This window comes from Oreochromis niloticus, linkage group LG12, assembly GCF_001858045.2.
Source record: "Oreochromis niloticus isolate F11D_XX linkage group LG12, O_niloticus_UMD_NMBU, whole genome shotgun sequence".
Taxonomy (NCBI): domain Eukaryota; kingdom Metazoa; phylum Chordata; class Actinopteri; order Cichliformes; family Cichlidae; genus Oreochromis; species Oreochromis niloticus.
The window spans coordinates 13,358,131-13,378,335 of record NC_031977.2 but is presented as its reverse complement, the minus strand read 5'-3'; the positions used below and the strand labels follow the sequence as shown (position 1 = coordinate 13,378,335).

The window sequence follows — 20,205 nt, the reverse complement described above, 5'->3', positions numbered from 1 at the left end:
TCTAACATACACACACTCTTATATTTATGAAACAATGTGCACTTTTGTCTATAATGGATGCCCTTTGAATGAATGAGTGTCTCACCTTTTTCATCAGCCTCCAGGACCTCTTGCAGCATCTTAAAGGTGTTGGATTGACGAGGTGGATTGCGGGACTCCCTGTTCTCCTGGATCATCTTGTACACCTCTGAGTCTGTGTCGAACCTCTGCATGGCAAAATCAGAACTGGGACTGCTGTAAAACAAACCAATAATAATCAGTATATGATCTATTAATTTATATATGATTAAAAAAAATTATAAATGTGTATGACACGGTGATATTAAAGGATTAAAGTTTATGTATTATGACTGAATAGATGGATATAAAACCAAGTCACCAATAATAACTCAAAGCCGGCCCCTTCCGGCTCTCTTTTGTACATTTGACTTTTGCTGCACTTCGGCGTGTTGCGATTTGCATAAGTGTGCGTTGTGTGTTTTGGCTGCAGTTTTGCAGGCAGAAGGCAAACTTTATCGGATATCAGTTGGTTCCTCTATGTAGATGTAAAAGTATGTTTTTATAGTAATTGAAACAGAGTGCTGCTCATTATGAATGTTTGCTGTATTACACTCTGACGGAGTGCAGGCAGAGCAGGACGCACGAGCCTGTGAGAATAAGCTCAGGGCAAATCAAAGCTTTGAGTTAAGGGTAACTCTCTCCACACACATTTGCAACTCATCACATGCATTTGCAGCTTTACCAGAAGTGTGTTTGTAAAGAGCCAACTAAGAGGCCCATCTAAGTTTGAACTTAGCTTTTACTCAGAACAGCGTTCTTTTATCTAATCTAAAATGGTAAAACAACTTATCTGATTTATGAGATTTCTGCTATATTTGTTCCTAAATCATTTTATATTAGCAGGTACTTTCAACAACTGCTTCAACAGCTCCAACACTGTACAATATTAGAGACAACACCCAGACCAAACCAGAGAAGTCTCCCCTCTCATCAAAATTTAAAATACGATATTCCAGTGGGAACTGTTGAATTTATTGATCAGGGCATTACTGTTATTTCAGGACAGTTCTTGGTAAATTACTAGTTGATGCTAAGAAAAGCCATACAAGTACGATCTGGTATGATTTCAATATAAAATGGCATGTTTATTTCTACATTAATAACAACTCTGTACAAGAATTTAAACAATATCAAACTAATGCTCAACCTGCTCCACCAGTAACACCACACTTTGCTGTTTTAACTCCGCAAACAGCTACAAGGCAGAAACAAGGAGGGCAAAAGGCTAACAGAGAAAGCCAGATCTCAAATCTAAAATCCTTAAAGAAAAACAAAAAAGAGCTTAAGGAAAAGTGGCTTTGTTTTTTTAGAAAACTTCTGATTGGTTAAAACCAGTTAACAAAGTAGTAATAAGAGAGGCTTGTGCATTACACAATCTATGGCACAAAATAACAGCACCAAGTACAAAGTTGATTCAAAAGCCTCTCCAACAGCCAAGAAACATGAGATCTCGCAGTTGCGTGTCTCTATATGTGAAGCCGTGACCTTTGGCCATTTCAAAATGAAATGTCATCACATCATTTTATCCCATCAGAAACTTGTGAAATTAGCCCATGAATTCTTGAGTTGTGGTTAAAAACGTGTTTCGACAAGCCGCACTGGCCCTGAGGTCAACTTCAAACCTGTGCCAATTTTTTATAAAATCCCTCGAGGTGACCCTGACATATCATGTTCATGAGAACGGGCTGCACGTACATGCAGACTGACAACTCAAACACATGATGCCTCCAGCCACTGTTGTCGCTGGTACACAGGCATAAATATTTACTTCAAACTCTGCATTTGTGCAACTTCAGCTTCAGGTTAGGGGCAGGAGGGGAGCAGAAGCTTTCATCAAAGGGGATTAGACACTGTGAGCTGAATGATTATTATTTAACAGATAAAAGCTCCGTCTTCCAAGCAACCCAAGCTGAGGAAACCCATGCGCTAAAATGTAGATTGACAGAACCATTGGTAAGACACAAAATTTTGTTCCTGTATCTGCATTTGTCTGGAGGGAGTGTTTTCAGTCATGTGGAACCAGTCAGCCAGGTACATACTGTTCAGACTAGGTGTGATTTGATTACTTCGAATAGGAGCCATTTTGTCAGCTTGAATAACCCAACGTGACTGACTGTCCCACTTGTTGTCACCTGCAACTAAATGCCAAGATATTTACGCTTTAACTGACACCTGTGGTGTGAAGACAAAGCCCTCAACTTCATTCAACACTGTTGTGATTTAACATACAGATGTTAACCTATATAGCCTTTTTATTTTTTTTGTACAACAACATTACAGTTAGTGTGTTGCTGGGTTTTGGCAGATTTGTAACATTTTTTCTCCTTTTAACTCCATGTAGCCTGACTCTATACATTCAATTATTATGAGTTTAAAGCTGTTTTAAGATGAGAAATCTGTGACTGTGTTGCTTTTAAAAAACAAATCAGTTTGCGTGACTGATAATTCAAATTATGAGACTAGACAACTTTGTTAAACTGGAATTGGGTTGAGGCAAAGTTTCAGACATGGTCAGTGAAAAAGGAAACAGTCCTGATTTCTTGGGTTTTAGGTTCAGGTTCACTGTCCAGCTGCAAAGATGAGTAATGGTTTTAAATGTTCAGAGAGTTTTCATAAGCTATATTTCTGTGTATGCAAAGCCCATTTCCCACTTAGTGAACATGGCTGCAACAAACAAGGGCAAACAGACATAGCAACAAGTATGTGAATGAAACAAATGCTCAGACCCTTTCTTCTGCATCAGTGAACATGGTTCAAATTGAAAACAGACCTCTCAGACCTCTCCAAGTTTTCCACATGCTCAGCTCCACCCTAAGCAAGCCATTTCCCCTTTTCCTTTCCCTCACCATCCCTCATGACATGCTATCTCAAAACAAATGGAAAGTCTAGGTAAAAGAATACAAATAACAAGACTTATGGTCAGAGAAAATAACGTGCATCTGAACAAGCAGTCAAGCACACAGATTATTAGTGCAAGCACATTAAAACAACTATCACTTTTAAATCTAATTCCACAAAACTCTTGGGAATTGCGCTTTCCAATGTTCTCACATGTATATATCAGTGGCCAAGACAAATGTGCTGCTGGTTTCTGTATCCAGACTTGGCTCATGCGAGCAACAATGAGACCCAAGGCATAGCTGCATGTAGTCGAAACATCTAAGATCACAAAGCTAAATTCCAGCCATATTTCTGAACTGGTTTCCTTGAAGTACAATATCTAAACCAAAGTCAAAACATATGAACAGAAGGAATTAAAAACAGCAAAACATAAGATAACGAGACTCACCTCAAAAAGAAAAAAAGAGAGAAAGAGAGTGAAAAAAGTGGGGAAGAACAACTCCAGCTAAAGTCCTTATCCTTTTAACAGTGCTAGAGCAACTCAGCAAACATACCAACATACAAAAGAACAAACAATATTGACACACAAGCAGATGAGCACACACCTCTATCTAAACCAGACGGCACAGAAAATGCAAGAGTGACTGAAAGGTGTGCCCTTAGCTGAAACTCATTGGCCATGCATCATGAAGGGGTGGGAAAATGGGTGTTAGGAAGTCTGTGATTGGCTGGAAAGAGCAGGGAGAGACTTTCTGTGCAAGCTCTAGACTGGGGGCCAATTAGGGGGAGAAGTAAAAATCAATCTTTTTTGGGAAGGGTATGACTACAGCTGCTGACACGTCACTAGCTATGGTTAGACCAGCTGGACTTGGGTCTAAAGTCCAAAGTCAACTATCGTGCACTGAGGAGGGGAAAGAAAAAACAGCCACCAGGTTCTCCAGCGGAGAGTGCTGACAGAAAGGATTGTGTGAGAGACTGAAGTGAAAACACCAATTTCTTCTGGGACAACAAATATTCCAAACAATGCTTAGGAGGGCAGCACCTGCACACTGGGAACGGAATCAAATTACAGCTACATCACCTAACCAGAGAGGGTGAGGCAGGAAACAAGAAACTAAAGTGTTGCTGAGGGAGGTGATGAGGTGTTTCCCAAAGGTTCATTTGACTCCAAATGTTTCTGCAAAAAGCAGTAAGCACCAAGAACCACCTGGACAATATCAGTAGATTTACAAGCCGACTGTTTTACTCTAAATGAAGGAACTGGTTTGGCAGATTTCTCAGTTAATCTGCATTTTGAAAGAGATTTTAAAAGGAGGAAACAACTGAGAAACTGAAAGAATGTTTCTAGATGAGATCACTGATGCAACCAGATAAAACTATTTTCACTTCTGTAGGAGTAATAATAAGTGTCTTACTACTAACACAGTGTAGTGCCAATAGCCTTAATTGTTATTATAATTCGGATGTAATTATTTCTTTGATAAAGTACAAAATTTGAGAAGGATCACAAATGTAAATATAAATCGCTATATAAAAATCTAATAATAAAGAAGTTTGATGATTACCACCTGCTTTAGTAGTTTTCCAACCTTTCTAAATACGTGTGTGCATGGTCTGTGAGTACCCACTTTCATGTCATGTTTGCAGCTATAAATGAGGCACCAGGTGATGGTGGAATGTGCAGGTGTAGCCTCTACAGGCCTATAGGTGGCACTAAATTACTGCATTGAAACTGTGTATACTCCAATTAGACAGGAAACAAACTTGCGCTGTAATACATGTTAAAGTTTTAGGTTCTGTTGTGCATTGTCCTCGAAAGGGGATCTAGATTAGTTGGATATCGAGACCATCATGTGAAAGAAATACCAGAGAATCAAATCAAAGGAAAAGCCATCGTCAACCAACTGCTGATGTAAAATGTTTTGCCTCCACGTTCCTCCAGAACATCTTGGTTATGGATGTGGTGGAAGCACTGTTTACACAAAGCCAGGAGATTCCCAACTGCATTAAAAGTTGGGAACTGTGAAGGCCATAACACATGATTAACATAATTTTCATACTTAAAGACAGAATGTTCCCACAAAGTTGACCAAGTTAACTCCCAACTGTGGCCACAAAATGCCAACCACGGCTTAACACAGCCACCATAAACCAAGTCAGGTTTTTCCTTTGAGCATGCACCTAAATTTTAAACCTAAAAAAGTGAAAGAGCCCCGGTTTCCTCTCAGAAAAAGAGAACAATCCATTTGGTGTGGTGAGCCTGTGTGTATATAGGAGCAGTCAAAAGTAGCTTTTAATTATGTCGGAGTAAAAGGGTAACATTTACCTGAGATGAGGTGACACTGGTACGTCACGCTCAGTGGGACTTTGGGGTGAGAAGCGTCCTGGTGGAGTTCTGTTGGACACAGAGTTGTTTCTGTAGTCTGAAGGCGAGACGTCCTGTGGAGGAGGAGAGAGCAAAAATGTATGAAATGATGCAATTTAAACGTAAGAGACACACCAAGTGTTTTGCTCCATTCAGAGACAGGAATTCAGTGGGTGAGATTCTGAAGAGCTCCTCCACCAAGGAGTGTTTTGGGATTGAAGGCAGTTCGCCCATATTTCCGGAAACTCTAAATATGAAAACCTGAAATAAAGGTATATCTGACTGTTATGAAAGACACATTCAGTCAAGATCAAACAAGGCGAGATCTGATTGAAGCCTTCATCGGATTTTAGTCAAATGTTTCAGTTTCAAGTACCAAATAAGCTCCATGCTTGCATTGTTTAATGTGATTCACTGCACTGTCAAGGTTTTGACAGCATGAGTCACTCCAACATTCCTTTTACTGGTTGTTCCTGCTGATCCATTTCAATCTCAGCATGCTAAATTAACATCGTTTCATCTTGATAATCATGTACAGTCTTAGGTGTGCTCCACTCCCACAGCTGATAGATGACTGATGGTGTAGCAACAGGTGTTTGGTACTAACTGGAAAATTGGTTTGAAGACAAACTCAGAGCCAGCTTGTACTTTAATAGGTTCCAGATGCAGTGCAAACCTGATAATTATTCATCTGTAGTTACTGTAGTTAAAGAGCAGCATCACACAAATCAGTCAAAATGAAAACTTAGAGTACAAATACTGAAATTGTGAATCTTAGTCAAGTGAGAAATATTTGACTTTTGACAGAAGAGGGCGCTAAGTACCTACAGGTGATCCACCAGTTCCACCGTTAAGTTAAAGATAGATTTATCCATCTTTACTCTAACAGTATGGGCTAAAAAAAAAAAAAAAGAAAAAAAAAGAAAAAAAAAAAAAACTCCTGAAATTCATTCCTCAGCATCTTAGTTTAGCTCAGGAAAAAAAAAAAAAAAATGCAGTAAAGAGTTAAGAAGGAATCATCAAAATGCCATATTATATTTCCCAATCCTGAACTTGGAAGCTGAAAGCTTAATTATGATTTAGTGCAGTACACGTGTTTCATGTGGTCCGACTATTTCCTGGTAAATATCATTCAACAAGGATAATGGACTAGCCAACCAGTGGCAAAAAGAAACCTGGCAGTTATGTCACTGCTGTCTTTTCAATAATGGTATTTTAAACTTAAGCTGAACACAAGTCCTCATGACTACTTGGCACAGCTCAGATTAATTGGCAGTGGGTGGGGTCATACTTGTTGATCACATATACTGCAATAATCATACTGAAGTTTACTTGTGAAACAAAGCTGTTACTTCATTACATGCCTGTGCACAGTGCAGGAGATCTTGTGCTGGAAATCGCAAAGCCCATAGACAACCCAAGAGCACTGCTTTTGCAATAAAGCTCACCGATTCTTTTTCCTTCCTCAAATGTCACCAGCTGGCACAAGTGTTACATGGGCTTCACAGCAAAGTGGCTCCACCCAACCTTTTGAACCAGCACACATCTGAAAGTCAAGCTGGAGCTGATGCAAGAGCTCAGTACTGAACAAATAGCATGGATGGAGTCGAAGATTTGTGTGCCCAATGCCAGCACCCGCTTCCAATTCAGAAACTCTTTGAACAATGTCTCTGTTCTCAATTGAGTCCAATTTTCCTGCTCTTTTTCCTTAGTGAGTGGGTAGATTAGTGGCGGATGCCAGGAAGCCTTTACCAGAAATGATCACTGGGATGGCTCCCCATGATTCCTCCCAGGATAAACCCACCACAAAAGGCAGAGGCTCAGAACATCATATATTTCATACTATCACTATGCACGAATAGAGACATCCATGCTCTCTTTCTTTGAGCAAACCTCGAGGGAATATACTGAAGGAATATGTATAGATTCTTTCTTAAAGACCTAGTGAAGCCAAGGACTACGTGCTGATGAATCTATACTAATACAAACCAAATATATGTTACATAAGTGTCTAGCTACTGAATGTGGATCTTCGTGGATTCCAACATCATAAGAATTTAGGGATAAAAATCTCAGCTCGGCTCTGAGACTCAAGAGGAATGCAATGAAGTAAAGAAAAACAAAAGGGATAAAGAAAAAACACATGCGCTCCACTGTGACAGGGAATATGCAGCTGTGACTGAGCTTGACCTTAGAAAGTTCAAAAAAACTTTGTCTGCACAACCAGAGCAGTTCTCCCATCACCACAATCCTGCAGCATCCAGTGCCAGAATTTTATAGCGGTGACTGCTGCATGACTAGCAAAGCCTTAACCAATGCTTCCTGCATATTCTTTGTTCCAGATCATCACTGTTGCATCTTAAGCCTTTGAACCATTACACACAGTGATCTCAGTTCTACAGTGCATTTGGGGAACTGCATCATGAGAGTGCCAACAATGCCCCCATGTTTCATGTACTAGAAAACTCAAGGAGAGACACGGGTGAGCTGAGGAAAGCCTATTTTCTTTCTTGGATGAGAGAATGGTCACAGATGGAAGAGGCCAGTGGAGAATATCATCAGCCAATTTTTTGTGGTTCCTGTGGCTGGCAAGAAGAGGAAGCTCTGATTAAAGCTGCACTGAACTGTAATCAGGAGTTCATAGTCAACAATCCCAAGATCATTAGGGCAAGTTGCTGGAATGCTTTACTGCATTTAAAATAACATATCAAGCTACTGAGCACTATATATCCTCTTTAGGTGTACTGTTTAGCTTATTATGGTGTGTTTGTACATAGAAATGCACAGAGACAAAATCTGCCTGGAGAACAGATTGGATATCCACTTCCCATTGGTCCAACACAAACAATCTTTTTTGCCAAAGTAACATGCAAGGTTTCAGAATTTGGGTTTTTCTGTGCTTTTTCCATTTCAGTGTTAACCATTTTTCATGCTTGAAGTTCTATGATATTTAATATAATGCCCAAACAGCCAATACTAACACAAAACAAAATAAACTCTAGCATTTAAAATGTCTTGATTTTAAAATCTCTAACTTTATGTGTGATGTGGCCCTTTGCAGCAGTAAGATGGAGGGCCACATTTGTCTTACTGTGGAAAACATGGCAGCTTAAGGTTGTGCTGAAACCTGCTGTTTATTTTCATCGTTCATCCATTTTATACACTCACATCTTCCATGCCAGGGGAGAGGGGGCTGGAGCCTATCCCAGCATGCTCGGGGAAAGAAACAGAGAAGACCCTTGTGCGTCAGCAAAAACTGACCCGACATTTATGGGATTCAGCTTGATTTTAACATGTAAAAATACAAACACTGGTGCCCCAGAAACTCACATATTAAAACCTATATTCTTTAGTCTTGGCATTCATGTGGATGTTACCTTGGCAAGTACCATTCACCTTAATGTTCTTTCACATAAAGCATAACCACAAACTATTAAGTGACACAAGTGGTCTCAACTAGAACATGCACAACACAAAAAAGTTCTCCAGCCTTGTTCAGATGGAGATCTGTTGGTCAGAACCTCTTCTGACAGGTGCACCTGATCCAAGCCAGTCTATGAATGGCCAAACTGGCAACCCACAAGACCCAAAGGATCTGCTGCCAGCATCCTATGATTGTGTTTTTTTTCGAGACTCTTCTAGGTGCATTGGCAAACGTTTATTAGTAATGTTAGTTAGGAATATTCAGCATACACATATATCTGTGGATTGTACCCATCCAAAGTTTAAACCAGGTTCATAGCACTAGCTAAGAGCTTAGGCCTCAGTCACACAGGCTTGATGACCCTCATGTCACTACATAGATGTGTATTCCCCAGACAGTTGGCAAGCAGTTGCTGGAGGTTGCTGGATGTCACCAAAAAAATGGTAAATGGCCTGTATTTGTAGAGCGCTTTACTCAGTCCCTAAGGACCCCAAAGCGCTTTACACTACATTCATTCACCCATTCACACACTGGTGATGGCAAGCTACATTGTAGCCACAGCTGCCCTGGGGCGCACTGACAGAGGCGAGGCTGCCGGACACTGGCGCCACCGGGCCCTCTGACCACCACTAGTAGGCAACGGGTGAAGTGTCTTGCCCAAGGACACAACGACCGAGACTGTCTGAGCCAGGGCTTGAACCGGCAACCTTCCGATTACAAGACGAACAGCCAACTCTTGAGCCACGATCACCCCCGTCACCAAGTGAAATCAATATTGTGGCCGCCTGTAGTTTTTTGCTGTAGTGAAACTAAAACAAGTTTGGCGAAAACCAGAAATGGACACTGTTCTTTCCCCTTTCCCAACCAACACACTTCAAAAGTCGCAACTTTAACTGATCAGGTTTACTGATCGGCAAGTAATTTGTGGGTGTTTGTAACATTTGCAACCTCTGCCAACCGGTCAAAGAATACACAATTCTCTCTAGCCGCTGACTGATCTCTAGGCCTTCACCAATCCATTTCACAGTAACTACCAATAACCTACAGCAACCCACCAGTTAGGAAATAAATATTTTTCTCTGGCAAGATGGTTGGCAACTGGTATGTTGGGCTTGGCCTGGCCTGTGTGGTGGTAATGTCTGTCTCCAAAAAAGAAAACAAAAAACAGAAAAAACACAGCAGCAGCCAAAACACTAATTGAAGATTCAAAATGCAGAATCCAAAAACGCCTGAGACACTGCAGTGGCTACATCCATCTTTGAAAGACTTTTATATACTCCTAATATGTGATCAGAGTTGTTTTGGCACATAGCAGTAATCAACCCACTAGAAAGCAGGTAATTTTACTGTTGTGGCTGATCTCTGCAAAACAAAACTATGGGCAACTATAAATATGACGTATTCATTTACCAATACTAGAGATAAAACCTTAGTGCATTATAAAAATTGTTACAAAAGAACAAAAATAGTTCTAAACACATCAAGTGTTTGTCCATTTTAGACACAACAAGCATAAAATGCCAAAATAAAGTCAGGGCAGCTGTTTCAGATAAAGACCCATGGGAAACACTGGGGACAGTGCCAGCAGAGGAGTCTTCAGTCTGGCTCCAACCAAGCCACTGTGCATCATCATTACCACCCTGCAGCTTCAATTACAGGGCACTGGCCAGCAGCACATAGGAGTGATGCCTAGAGGAGCTCATATTTTGGGAAGATAGTTGATGCTGTAAGAAAGTGCTGTAACTGCTCATTCACTGTCTCCACCTCAGACATGAGTGCTGCACTACAATGAGGCGGGGGACACCAGACATTCTGGGCTTGGTAATAATCAGAGCTGTGTAGGTTTTTTCCTATCCAGCAGTGGGCACTGGTGGAGGTCCTGAGCAAAGGCCTGAGGCGAAGAGTAACCTACTCGTTATCCACTGTTACTGATAGATCCCTGCCTTGTAATTATGTCTGAGCAATGGTGCATTACTGTGTACACATTCTGTTACAAATAAAACACAATACATGGTTAAACACAGGACATCTTTTTGGATCAAAAAAAAAATCAAAAAAAAAATCATGTAATTAACATTCTGTACCTATTTTATTGGCTCATGTCCGACTGCTCCTGCATTATGAAAGGTCTTACATCTCCGATTACAGTCCTGGTTCCAATAATGATATGACTAAAACAATGTGCTGAGACTATACCTGTGCATATAATTTAAGACGATTAAGACTTAAAGGTAATTTTCTTTTTAATCTAAATGCATGCTAACTTGATGTTCGGTTTTGTTTTTCCAAAATACTGATGCAAAAGTCTTACGGGACTCCAGTCTATGCTGCAGCGTGCAATTCTTTACAAGTCAAGCTCATTTTTCTCAGTCTCCTATAAAGTCTAAGGAGCTTGGAAAGAAAAGAAAGGTTTTATACTGCCATACTGCTATTTGTACTGCCAAGAAACATTGGATATCGAATGAGCATTATTCTGATACACCTCTGAATGGATGAGCATACTGGGTGCTTCAAAACATGCTTGACAGAAACAGATCATGAAACAGTTATTAAGTGCTGCAGTTTTAGTTTAATAAACAAATTATTCCTGAAGCTAAAAGTAACGAAGTAAGATCTCTAGTGTAGGTGGCTTGAGAGAGACACTCACTGACACTGCTACCAAAACTGAATGGGTCAATAATATGTCTGCATAGTGTTTTATACACAAACGGTGTTATGAGCAACACATTTTTATCCCTATAAAATTCCCCACAAGGCTCCAACTGAATCAGCATATCAAGCTCATTAGACATCTGGAGTTCATTATGGTTGGACTAAAAATCACTGGACTTCCAATTCATGGTTGGCGAGATGACTCTCTTCACATGTGCCAAAAAAGAAAAAAGAAAAAAAGTGTGTGGTGGGATTACAGTAAGAGTCAAGACAAGCTGAATGTAAACATGACTGCCGATCAAATTTTTATAAATTTTGCAGTTTATTTTTTTACAGTTCCTCCCACAAAGATAACAGAGCTCTAACTGTAAGTAGTCTCACAGAATCACAACAATATGTTCCACTCTCACATTTCACGCAGATTTAAACCAACTGTACTGAATACTGGAGTGCTCTATATAGTAATGGAAAACTGCCACATATATTTCAACAGGAATGTCCACAAATGACTATAGACCATAAATCTAAAATGTCAGCATTTATGGTATGTCAGTGCAGAAGAGTTACTCTCCACATGTCATTTCAGCAGCCTAACAGTTATGATTCATGATCACCCAATCCACCCCTGGTAATCACTACACTAAAATGTGGGTGCTGTACTGTGTAAAACTACAAAAATATATGCTAACATGTCTATTTTTGTTGGCACCAACATATAAAGGGGCAGTTATTCATGTCATTCCCTTGACAACAACTTTAGGAATGTTGACATTATGCTCAACCACCTTCGTAAACACCAACAACTCGTTAAAAAGATCCATCTCTCCCAGCCAACAGTTCTCCATAAAACTTTCAGGGCCATCTATCCCCATGAGTGCACCCGGAGGCCTGCAAAGCTCAGGGAATCAAAAGTGTCCCAGTTTGCTTTTCCATTCCAGGGGAAAGAAAAACAGCTGTGCTGATCAATCAGAGGGGATGACGAGAGGCATGCTGCCCACGGAGAGGCCACAATGGACCCCGAGCTTAACGGCTATGGGTCCACGTGAAAGGGCCTCACACTGCCCAGTCACAGAGCTCACTGTGCAGAGAAGAAAACATCCCTCCACCGTGACCATGCAGCCAGCACTGCTCCCCAGACACTGGCTTGGCTTAGCACAGCACCAGCAAGCCAAACCAAACAAGAGGCCCACTCACATCAGATCTGAGAAAGTGCATCATTCCAAGCCATCATCATCATCATCATCATCATCTATATAATATGTATATTTGTATTTAGTAATGGAGGAGTGGCCATTTCTGGTGAGCTGAATTTTCCTTAAGTTCCCAGCCTCTTTGATACTTTAATTACTTCAATTTTCATCCAACTGTGTCTATAAAGGTTTATATTTTGACACCATTAAACATAAACTTGGGACCATTCCTGAATGCCAAGTTGTTTTTCCTGCTCCAATTTGATGAGCACAGTTTTGCCCTCAATTTAGAATAACGAAGCACAACGCCTTCTTCTTCTGTGACGGCTATCCTCCTGTGAGGAGAACAATGGACAGTAATGTATGAAATAGAGGATGTGGAGATTGACAGCTACATCTTTAGATAAAGAGCTCCGTGACACGTCATATGGCCAAGGCCACTCCACCAAATTTAGAATCGAGAGGAAAAGTTTGGCCAGCGCTGGCACAAAACGGTGTGTTGCCCGGCTGTAGCTGCCCATCTTACACTACTGAGGATATTTATAAAGCAACCTCACTGTCCCAGCACAGGATCGGACAGCCCACTAAGGCAACCCTCAGGAACCTCAAAGTGCAGAAACTGCAAACCCAGACACGGAGCCTAGTCTTAATGGTCGAGTGACGGGTCATGTCTCATGAAGAGCAGTTTGGTTTTGGCTCTGATCAGTGCAACAGAGATCCCATTGTGGTCACTTCATGATGATATAAACAGATGCTCTGAATCATGACAGTGGCCGAGCAGTTCAGAAACAAGCTTATGTCCAGATTCCAGTAATCTAGGATGCACCGTGCATTTAGCTCTTTTGTCACGACTGTGACTTCAAAAGGCAGTTTGTAATACAGTCAATGATTTGTGAGTTCAATTCCCAGTCCCTCCACGTCCTGAAGTATTCTTGATTGATAAATATGAGCCACTGATAAATATGAACTCTATAGTTCATATCCACCACAAGCTAAGTTGGTATAAAAGTAGAGGTAGAAGCAGCAATGTAGTAAATATAAATCTACTAAAATGTCTGTTTTTAACCTTATAAAGACTGAAGCATGAAATAATTTGCAGATAATTCTAGTGCATCAGGAAAAAAAAATATCCCCACTTGTGTAGAGGTCTCAAATATGATATGTGGTAGAATTGGTATTATTGGGTTAAACATCCATTTAAATCTTTCGATTCTGTCATACACGTGGTCTGTCTGTTATCACAGGTGGTCTAAACTCCAACCAAAAGACATGGCTGTGTGCTGATTAGTTTCTCCTTAGAGTGACATGACTTAAGTACAGTCTGCGAGTGTCAGCAGGCTCTCTGGTGTCCACTGAACTCCACCCCATACCCCAGCCCCCATCCATTTGAGTTTCATCACACAACAGTATGCCTTGTGACACAAGGGAAAAAGCAACACCAGGCCATCACAGCCACTATTGTATACAGGCTTTTTCTCAGGATATCCAACACCCTGGAAAATGGCGGATCCTGTTGCGCATCCCACTCTCTCTGCTCTCAGGGAGCCAAATCAGGGGTGGAAAAGCCTTTTAGGAGCTTTTCAGTGAAGTTGATCACCTGATACAGCAGCACTCTGCACCTCTCAGTCAGGACAGAGGCCCTTGACACAGAGGCTCCACATCTCAGCGCTCAATGGGATGCTGAGTTCCTGCCAGCGCAAGCAACATAATGCACAATGTACCCATGGCAGAACTCTTCCAAGCCATCTCACCATCAAGCACTCTGAAAGAACTCCACTCACTAATCACAGCACTGCAGTGGGAGGCTCATCACTACTTTAAAACCGGGATAGAAATCTCTTGGGGTCAGCCAAAACCCAAAACTCTCTTTCCTGAGACTGATTTAATTCAGAGATACTCAACAAATGGTTAAAAATAACCAAGAAAAGGCTCCAAGAGGAAGTCAGACAATACAGAGTCCAAATGAAGAAAAATGAGAGGAATTATGATTTTTAAAAATGTTAAGAAGAATGGGCGACTCCATGAATACCACAAACATGTGAGGCTGTCCCAACAGGCGTGTGTTCATTCCTAAGAGCTTGCCAATGGAGCTTTGAGCCACAATACAGTTCCTAATGTGTTTTGGGGCAAGCCAACTTCCAGTTTGCTGCACCATGGTTTTCAGGTCACCACAGTGGAACTCCACAGTCAGTTTTAGAACATGGTTGTAAATGCGCCCCCCCCCCAAAAATAAAGTGAACCAATAGGTCAAAGTAGCCTACAGTGTTTTTAGGAATTATTAAAGCTTTAACCTCGTATCAGTTAACTGTAGCAAACTGTGGAATTCAGTGGTCAAAATTAGTTACACTAAATTGATATTAGCTAGATATTAGCTAGAGTGGTTCTCCTGGTGTGTAAACAACCAAGAGTACCCCAACATGAGCCACTGGCCTTCAAGGAAGTGACGAAGAATCTCAAACTTGAAGGAAAACCTTTAAACTGGACTGCCTCACGCAGCTGCCTCTCAGGAGGAATGCTCCAATGTTTTGAAGTTCAAACCTCTGCATATTTATCTAACTTTATGTAATGTCCAGAGTTATAAAAATGGATGGAATTCCTTGTGGCACTACAAAAGGTCTTGAATGTTTTTTCCTGTTCTGTCATTTCACATGTTTCGTCTTCAGTGGGACCCATGCATGTAACTAAGTACGGAGGCATAGCTGAAATAGCTTATGATGAACTTTCCCACAACATTTTCTTTCTTTACTTCACTGAAGTCTTTCCAGACGCTCGAGTCCCCCTGTTTTGGTTCTGTTGCTGGAATGGGGAATGGACACAGCATACTTACAGATAACCCCAAGTCTGTGTTTTACGTCTCTCCATATCTTACAGCCTATTGAGATTAATAAGTCTCCATTTTTGACAACTAAAGGTTATGGCCATTGTTCTGATGGCAAGCAATAGCCCAGGCTTGGCCGAGGCTTTGAATGAAGCAGCTCCAGACGGTTGTTCATCTTAATGCCAGATATTTTGAATGGTGACCTTTGTAGTTTATACACACCCTGCTATAAAAATGCCAAACCTTATCAGTTTCCTGCCTTTACTGTTAAGTGCACAGTTAGTACACTGTCCGCAAACCTATTCAAGGCCACCTTCTGTGGCATCAGAAACAAACAATTCAAATGGGAAGGCTGAGGCTTCAGATAAGTCATTCTAGCGGACTGGAGTAGCCCAGTCAAAATAAATACTCTCCACACAGTAATACACAATGGACAAAAATCTTCAGCTGTACTGTCTGTGTGAACTGCAGCCTAAAACTGCAGCTACAGATGAATGACAGTCCAGGAAAATCTATGGCTTTCAAGCCTGGACACGCAAATAATGATTCTGACTCACAAATACCGTAAAACAAAAAAGGACACCCACAAACTGTGTTTTGAAGACAGTAATTTTAAGTTACTTAGCAACCACTGTCTCCATCTAATTAAGTGCTATTTATTACAGAAATTCTGCTTCATTATTTGCAAGGTCGAAAAAAGAATGACTGAACAAAAGTGAATAACTCTTATGTGTAAGGCAGACTGCTGAAAACCTTCAACAAAAACACTTCAACCAACCTGTGACACGAGTCCTGACAGCCTCGTATTTCTCTCCTCTGGTGACCTTGAGCGCAGCTGAAAACTGTAACATATGGATGAAAAAAGAAAAAAAGATGTCAGTCATAAGCACTTATGCTTTTAGGTTGGCCACAATTCACACAGAGACACGCGTCAGTCGTCAGAGATTCTTCTGTACTGAATATATTGTACTGTAGCACATGGCACCTTTATTATCTCAGTATGTATTACGCTATTGTGATATTATTGTGGCTTCATAGTTCCCGCTGCCTCAAAAAGGCTAATAATATCATAATAATATCATAACCTATATGACCATCTCACCCTGGTTATATTGTTTTTTTATGACTGTTGTGAATGATCTATGCACTTTATTTCCTTATACACATTACAAGTTACTGTGGCAAAGAGTTTATTGTATTTAATAAATCAATAGGACTACATTACAAAATACAGATTTAATAGCTTATGAGGCAAAAACCCCCCAAAACAAACAAACAAAAAAAAAAAAAGGTAAGAATTGTAATTATATTAACACTTAAATCAAGCTTTACCAGTGCATGCAAGGGAGGAAGTCTAGTTTGAAATATGGCCTATTAAAGGTTGTTCAACAAACGTTCGAGCGCAGACAAAACCGCGGTGAATGTTCCACATTCTGCCTTTTGTTAACATGAATGCAAACGGAGGAATGTGATATCCTGTGCATATCCTTTGTTACTACAGCACAATCCCATGGCTCCACTTTCTCTGTTATTCCCATACCTATTGGCTTGCCTGTTGTGGGGTCAAGAGACCACTTGCTGCAGACTTTTTGTCCAGATACAAGCCTATTTAGGAAGTGAATGGTTGGATTTTTGGAAAGAAAAAAAAACAAAAAACACACCAACAAAAAAAACATACACCTGAAATGTCGAGCTCTCAAAATCTCCTTTTTTAGACCGCTAACGCTTAGGGAAATGCTTTTTTGTGTCTCTAATGTTACAGGAGAAAACTGTAACTCATGTTTCTCTGCAGAGAATTCTTTAAACTACACAACTTTGCATGTCAAAAAGTATTAGATGGAACCGTATGTGCCACAAAAGGAAAAGTGGACTTGCTTAAACATAAAGTATCACAGTGATTTGAAAAGCATGAGGGCATTACCTCTTGTTGATGGTTGGTGTCACCTTCTCCATCCTTGTATCGGGGCTGGCAGGACGATCTGTTGAGTACGGTCCTGGAGATCGTGACACAGGGCTGGAGATGGTGTACTCTCTATAGTTTTGATTCTCATCTTGATTCAGTTTTACTGTGTCCTAAAAAAAATACATCACATCAGAAAAACGTTACTACATTAGACTCTGATCATGACTTGATCTTTAATCCTCTGTTTCGGCCATGCAAGCTGTAAAAGGATCAACAGAGGTACTTGTGAGAAATGTCACCACAAAAACACGTCATCTTTACTATCACTGCATATTGTTTGACGAGCTCTAAGGCCCAATATAACCGCAGTAAAATACAGGTACTAAAAATGGTATAAGGTTTTATGACTATTTGTGGACAGAAAATAAACAGACTTGTAAACAGATGTGCGATGCATGTATACTGTCAAGGTACGTTTACATTTTTACAAATAAACCAACATGACTTGAATATACAGAAAAAAAACGAAGATTAAATAATTTGCTTTGATTGCGGGACATCAAATATGTTGAAGTTCTCCGTAGCTTCAGCACTGACCTTGAAACGTCCAATGAGCTGTTCAGGAGTGCCGTTGGTTTGTCCAAGGCCGGGAGTTTCAGGTCTTGAAAGGGAGAGAACAGCGGATCAAATGACTTTATAGGTGTATCTGATCAACTTATGTTGCTGCATTCCTGCATCATCATAATAATGTTGGTTTATTGCAAGTGACCAATGTTGTGATGCCATAACTTTGTAAAGTGGGGAAAAAAGAAAAATGTCTTTGTTTACATAAAACTCCCTTACAAATTGTAAACATTTCCAGTGTTTTCTTGATTAATTTCTCCAGTATAATGACTATTTTATGATTACTCATGTTGGTAGCATCAGCCAAGAATTACCTGTTAACTGAATGCATTGACATCCATGATCTGTTGCAATGCTGATCCAGACCAACTTTATTATAATGATACAGGAACAGCATCAACATGGGATATCGTGCAACTTTATATAGGACTGCCAACTTTCATTCTCCAACAAACATGGAGAAAAAAAAATTGATTTCGATCGAGAAAGAGCCAAAGCAATGAGAAATAATCAGTTAAAAAAATTTTTTTTTTAAAAATGTGTCAGTGCGCTGCCAAGTGTCCACCATTATGTTGCCGTCAATCTTTAAGATTACTGCAGAGCCTTCTTTACAAAATATTCTCTTGATCTCTCTGCAGCTTTTCAACTGTTGTTTTTCTTTCTTGAACAGAAGATACATTATGAGAAAGTCTATCACTGAAGCTGGAGGGGAAAATGTGGGTAGTGGAAGCGCCAATGCAAACACACAATGCCCCCCTGGCTGCAGGGCCAGAAGCTGCCTGCCTCTTGCTTGAGCTTGAGGTAATGAGGCACACAGGAAGGCCTGGATGCCTGTGGTAAATCACCCAGAAACACACCTCTAGTGGCTCTGGCTCCACATACTGTGTGGAGAAGAGATGGCAAGAAGACAAAAACTGATCCAGTCCCTGTAAGACATTTCTTCCCATAGGAAGGATATTAATATTGTAGGCCTGAAAAACTCATTACTTCCACTTTGTAACATGTATATCAAACATCAGAGGAAGCTGTGGCCTACGGACGGTGAGAAGTCAGATGAGTATTTAGGCTGTAACCAATGCTCTTGGTTAACAGGTCTTCTTTACAGAACAATTATTAGTGGTAACAATGTGTGATTCTGAACCACAGAGATGTAAAACTGACCCAAAATCAGCATCCGAAACCCTGTCCTGACAATAGCCTTCACATCTGGAAATTCAAAATGTGAATTTTTGGAATACCACTCTGAGAAAATGAACCAAAAACACTTCATCTACAACTAGATTTGAAAAGGATTCAAACCGGCAATAAACAAAAACTGATTTTTGTGTGTTGATATCACATTATTTATTTTATAGGGAAAAGGGTAAATATATAAATCTGGCATACAACCTGGATTTACTTATTTATCATTTTTACTTAAAAAAAAGAAGAAGCAGGAAATCAGATGAAAACTACTGCACAATAAAGCAAGAGGTGCTCTAAAAACTAACTCCATGAAGGGGAGGGTCAACATCATCCAGGGGAAAAAAAAAGAAATGTATAAAGTTTTAAGGATCAAATTTGAAATGGGGTAGCTACTTTTTCAGTTGAAAACATATTCAGTTAGCTATGTCTGGGATTAATCTGATGTTTAACTGACCAACAATAAACCACTATCTCAGTATAAAACATCAGGCACAGCTAAAAACAAAACTTCTGATTACAGACTGATGCCAGCTTCCTTCAGTGGGCACCCACATCACTGCTGGTTTGATGAGTGCAAACTGCCAACCAGACGCTAAACTGGAAGGAGAGTGCTCTCAGCTAAGAAAAGAACTCATTAAACATTAAAGACTTGTGCCACTCAATTACCATCCTCAAGAGAGCTCATCTGAACACAAGTCAAAGAGCTGAAGTGCTAAATGAGTAAAATTAAAAACAGAAGCTTTGGTGTAACCACTGACAGCTAACAGACAGAGTGGCACTGTCTTGGGCAGCGAAGGAGAATTACTGTTGTTTCTGGCTTGGCAGGAGACATGAGGTCAGACGGGAAAAATTCACTCACATGGACATAGGACATCCAGAAAGGAAGTATGTGGTGCAAGAGAGTGTGTGTGTGTGTGTGTGTGTGTGTGTGTGTGTGTGTGTGTGTGTGTGTGTGTGTGTGTGTGTGTGTGTGTGTGTGTAATAACAGAGATTAAAAAGTTAAAAAGAAAATATGATCGGAAGGTAGCTGTGACAACAAATAATACTTTAGGGAGGATCTTTAATCAAGCCAAGAGCAAATCCGACTGAAGGGAAAGGTTTTTCTTAGTTCCCAACTCCCATCATCCAAACAAGGAGAATCTC

The 20,205-nt window shown here is 40.4% G+C and overlaps 1 protein-coding gene across 5 annotated transcripts in view; it reads right to left on the bottom strand.

Moving 5' to 3' along the window:
* pdlim2 (PDZ and LIM domain 2 (mystique)) overlaps window positions 1-20,205 on the bottom strand; it is a 34,172-nt gene that overhangs the window by 3,175 nt on the left and 10,792 nt on the right. For 4 of the 5 annotated variants that reach the window (XM_005457429.4, XM_003452627.5, XM_005457426.4 and 1 more), the window contains 5 exons: window positions 17,851-17,914; window positions 17,272-17,423; window positions 16,129-16,192; window positions 5,228-5,340; window positions 86-234 (listed from right to left, as the gene is read on the bottom strand). In XM_005457429.4, the coding sequence (XP_005457486.1) occupies window positions 86-234; window positions 5,228-5,340; window positions 16,129-16,192; window positions 17,272-17,423; window positions 17,851-17,914 (542 nt within the window). The remainder of the gene's footprint in view (window positions 1-85; window positions 235-5,227; window positions 5,341-16,128; window positions 16,193-17,271; window positions 17,424-17,850; window positions 17,915-20,205) is intronic. The other variant, XM_005457427.4, reaches the window with a different exon arrangement.